Source organism: Rhinopithecus bieti, unplaced genomic scaffold (genome assembly GCF_001698545.2).
Source record: "Rhinopithecus bieti isolate Rb0 unplaced genomic scaffold, ASM169854v2 scaffold_574, whole genome shotgun sequence".
NCBI lineage: Eukaryota > Metazoa > Chordata > Mammalia > Primates > Cercopithecidae > Rhinopithecus > Rhinopithecus bieti.
The window spans coordinates 1,182,518-1,186,611 of NW_016803605.1; the positions used below are offsets into that span (position 1 = coordinate 1,182,518).

General features: G+C 52.2%; 1 protein-coding gene across 1 annotated transcript in view; it reads left to right on the top strand.

Annotated features, from left to right (window-relative positions):
• ZC3H4 (zinc finger CCCH-type containing 4) overlaps positions 1–4,094 on the top strand; it is a 55,860-nt gene that overhangs the window by 30,287 nt on the left and 21,479 nt on the right. The window contains exons 6-9 of the mRNA XM_017888906.1: positions 432–586; positions 1,559–1,655; positions 1,766–1,905; positions 2,502–2,612. Coding sequence (XP_017744395.1) covers positions 432–586; positions 1,559–1,655; positions 1,766–1,905; positions 2,502–2,612 — 503 coding nt within the window. The remainder of the gene's footprint in view (positions 1–431; positions 587–1,558; positions 1,656–1,765; positions 1,906–2,501; positions 2,613–4,094) is intronic.

Below are 4,094 nucleotides of genomic sequence, written 5' to 3' on the forward strand. Positions count from 1 at the left end.
TTTTTTTTTTTTTTTTTAGCTAAGTCTTTGAAGTCCAGAGTGTGTTTTGGACTCTTGTCTAAATCACAAGTTCAAACTACAGGGCTAGTCTTGTCACACTTCAATGCTAGCATCTTATAGTTTGGACCAGACGTGTTAGTTGCTCATTAGCCCGTGGGCTGGTGTTTGCCATATTGGACAGTGCAGCCCTAAGTGGACAAGTCCCTGTGAGGAAGGGGAGTGAGTACTGCAGTAGCTGTGTGTCCAGTGAGCTGAGGGACCCCCACTGAGAGAACCAGAGGGTCCACTAGCCTACCAGGGGCATCTAGGAAGGCTTCTTGGAGGAGGAAGAGGCTGAAGTGATTGACTTCAGAAGCAGAAAGTGGGTTGTCTTCTTTCTTGCTGGTGGCATCTGCTCCCGCTGAAGGCTCACTGTCTGAATCTCCATGCAGGCAGCCGAGGCCGGGGCCGGGGCTACAGGGGCCGAGGAAGCCGTGGAGGATCGCGAGGCCGTGGCATGGGCAGGGGCAGCCGAGGCAGGGGCAGAGGCTCTATGGGAGGAGACCACCCGGAGGATGAAGAGGATTTCTACGAGGAAGAGATGGACGTAAGGTTTCCTCTGGCCCTGGGGACGTCGGGGTGAGGCTGGTGGGCTTTCCGGGGCGTGAGCACTGCTCATAGAGGCTGTGAGGCTGAGGTAGGAAGACATATGACCCTTCTGAAGGAAAGGAAGCCTCAGAGGGCAGATGTATGTGTTTAAAAATGTTCATTTATCATTTTGGAATAGATAAAACCTTCATGTGGTTTAAAGTAGAAAAGGTATCAGCCAGGCGCGGTGGCTCACGCCTGTAATCCCAGTACTTTGGGAGACTGAGGCGGGTAGATCACAAAGTCAGGAGGTGGAGACTATCCTGGCTAACACGGTGAAACCCTGTCTCTGCTGAAAATAAAAAAATTAGCCAGGTGTGGTAGCACGTGCCTGTAGTCCCAGCTATTCATTCAGGAGGCTGAGTCAGGAGAATCACTTAAACCCGGGAGGCGGGGTTCCAGTGAGCCAAGATCGCGCCACTGCACTCCATCCTGGGCGACAGAGCGAGACTCTGTCTCAAAAAAAAAAAAAGGAGGTATCACAGGATGTGCTGTGAAAAACATCCTGTCACTAGAGAGAAGTTTCCTGAAAGTCCTCTAGAGACATTTCCAGCCAGGCACGTGGTCCTTCATCCCTGCCCCCACCCGGGAGAAGGAGCGGCAGGCGCACTGCACCTGCCATCCTGGTCCTACCCACAGACCTTCCACGCCAGTCCATGGCCCACTGCCCACTTGCCCTTTTGGAGCCCCACAGCGATGTGTATGTAGGGAGGCGCCATGCTGGGTTTGCCTGTTGGGTTGGGTTTTCAGAGTGAAGACTGCAGTGGGAAGGATTGGGACCACCTGTCTTTTGTCAGGCTCTGTGGAGATGGGTTATGGTATGAGTCCCCTGGATGGTCACCATCCTTCAGAAAGGGGCAGTGTGTAGGTGGGGACGGTGTTCATTGTTTCCTACCTGACGCTCTCCTGCCCTCTCCTTTGCGGATTCTAGTATGGAGAGAGTGAGGAGCCAATGGGAGATGACGACTATGACGAGTACTCCAAGGAGCTGAACCAGTACCGCCGGTCCAAAGACGGCCGAGGCCGAGGTAGGCAGGGCCTGGAGGGGACACGCTGGGTGTCCAGCAGTTGCTGGAATCCAGTCCCAGGGGTGGGGAGGGGGTGGTCAGCAGGTTTTAACACCGTCTCTCCTCCGCAGGACTAAGTCGAGGCCGTGGCAGGGGCTCCCGAGGCCGAGGGAAAGGGATGGGCCGGGGTCGAGGCCGAGGTGGCAGCCGAGGAGGGATGAACAAGGGCGGAATGAACGATGACGAAGACTTCTATGATGAGGACATGGGCGTGAGTTGACTCCACTCTGATCTGATGTTTGGGCCAAGATCCCTTCTTAGCCTTTTTTCCCTTTAATGAGTCGTTCTGTAAGCTGATCCTGTCCCCCTTGCTGTCATTAGCCACCTCCCAGAGGGCTGGCCAGCGTTGACCAGCATAACCAGCGATATCTTGAGGAGATGTACTGCTGCTGAGACCCTGTGTTTAAAACGATGTCATTAGCAGCACCTGCAGCCATACCTAACATGTCTCTGAGGTTCAGAAGGTTCTAGGTGAACCATCCAGTTAGTCTTGGAAGGTTTTGCAGGGAGGCCCATGCCACTGCCTCTAGGTGTGGTGGATGTGTTCCTCCACAGGTGTGTGGAACTTCAGGTGTAAGTGACTAACAGCTCCAAGGGCTAGAGCTTTTCCTCACCAGGCACCAGCACCCTACACCGTGGGGCTTAAATGTGCACGCAGCCTCAGTGTTAGATGCACCCTGCCCATCGATACTCTTGTGAGCTCTTAAGGGAGTCCTCATCCCCTTCTCCCGTGCTGCTTATTAACCCCAATCCCATCTCCACCCTTTCCTTTCATCCCCCTTTACATCCACACCCTGTCCATTGCAGGATGGTGGTGGTGGAAGCTACCGGAGTCGTGACCATGACAAGCCCCACCAGCAGTCGGACAAGAAAGGCAAAGTCATCTGCAAGTACTTCGTGGAAGGGCGGTGCACCTGGGTAAGGAGTGCTGAAAACTCCCGGGCACCTCTAGGAGGCCAGCAGCCCCCAGAGGACACACAGCTTCCAGAATGTTCTGGAGCCATGGTCATGCTGGGTGGGAGTGACTGTGTGGTCTTTGTCCTTGTGGACACTTGCGGGTACTGAGAGCTGCCTGGGGGGCCCTGAAAGACTCAGGTTGACTTTCAGAGTGAGGAGGACCCACAACAAGATAAGGATTTTGGGTTTTAGGGGAATTTTTTGGCCAAAATTTTCAACCGGTCCATATAGCCTGAAACGTAATTATGAAGGTTGATGTGAATGCAGAGAAGCAGCATATCCTGGTGAAGTTACTGAGCTTCAGGGTTGCATGGGGAATGATTAAAGCATCCAGATAGAAGAGGAGGGGAGGATGAAGTTAACCATGGACTTCATAGCAAAGTTCAATGTCAGATGATGGACCAATGACCACAGAATTCTTTCCACCGAAGGAAACAAGTGTAATAACCCAGCATTAGTTCAGCCGGCAACTTTTTACCCCAGTATCCCAGGCAGCAACAGACACCAACAGATGTGTGCTCAGGGCATACTGCACCCCTGCATCTGTCTTGGGAAGAAACAGATGCTTCAAACAAATAATGTTATGTATAAAATAGTTTGTTTTTTCCTTTGAGACCAAGTCTCACTGTCAACCAGGCTGGAGTACAGTGGCACAATCTCGGCTCACTGCAACCTCTGCCTCCTGGGATCAAGCGATTCTCACGCCTCAGCCTCCCGAGTAGCTGGGACTAGAGGTGCACGCCACCACACCTGGTTAATTTTCATATTTTTGGTAGAGATGGGGTTTCGTCATGTTGGCCAGGCTGGTCCCAAACTCCTGATTGTAGCCTTCCAAAGTGCTGGGATTACAAGTGTGAGCTACCGCGCCCGGCCAGTATTTCTTATTTAGTTACAGCTTATATTCTGTTAAGAAACTTGAAATACGTATAAGCAAAAACAAATGATGCACCCTGGGCAACATAGACCCCATCTCTTAAAAAAAAAAAAAAAAATTAAAACCCATTTTGATGGCGTCTGCCTATAGTCCCAGCCTCTAAGGAGGCTGAGGTGGGAGGATCACTTGAGCCTGGGAGATCAAGGCTGCAATAACCTAGGGTTGCACTGCTGCACTCTAGCCTGGGTGGCAGAGTGAGACCCTGTATCAAAAAAAAAAAGGGCAGGTGCGGTGACTCACACCTGTAATCCCTGCCCTTTGGGAGGCCAAGGCATGTGGGTCACCTGAGGTCAGGAGTTCGAGACCAGCCTGACCAACATGGTGAAACCCCATCTCTACTAAAAATACAAAAATTAGCCGGGTATGGTGGCTCACGCCTGTAATCCCAACACTTCGGGACTCCGAGGCAGGCGGATCACGAGGTCATGAATTTGAGACCATCCTGGCCAACACAGTGAAACCCCTACTCTACTAAAAATACAAAAATTAGGCCGGGCGCGGTGGCTCAA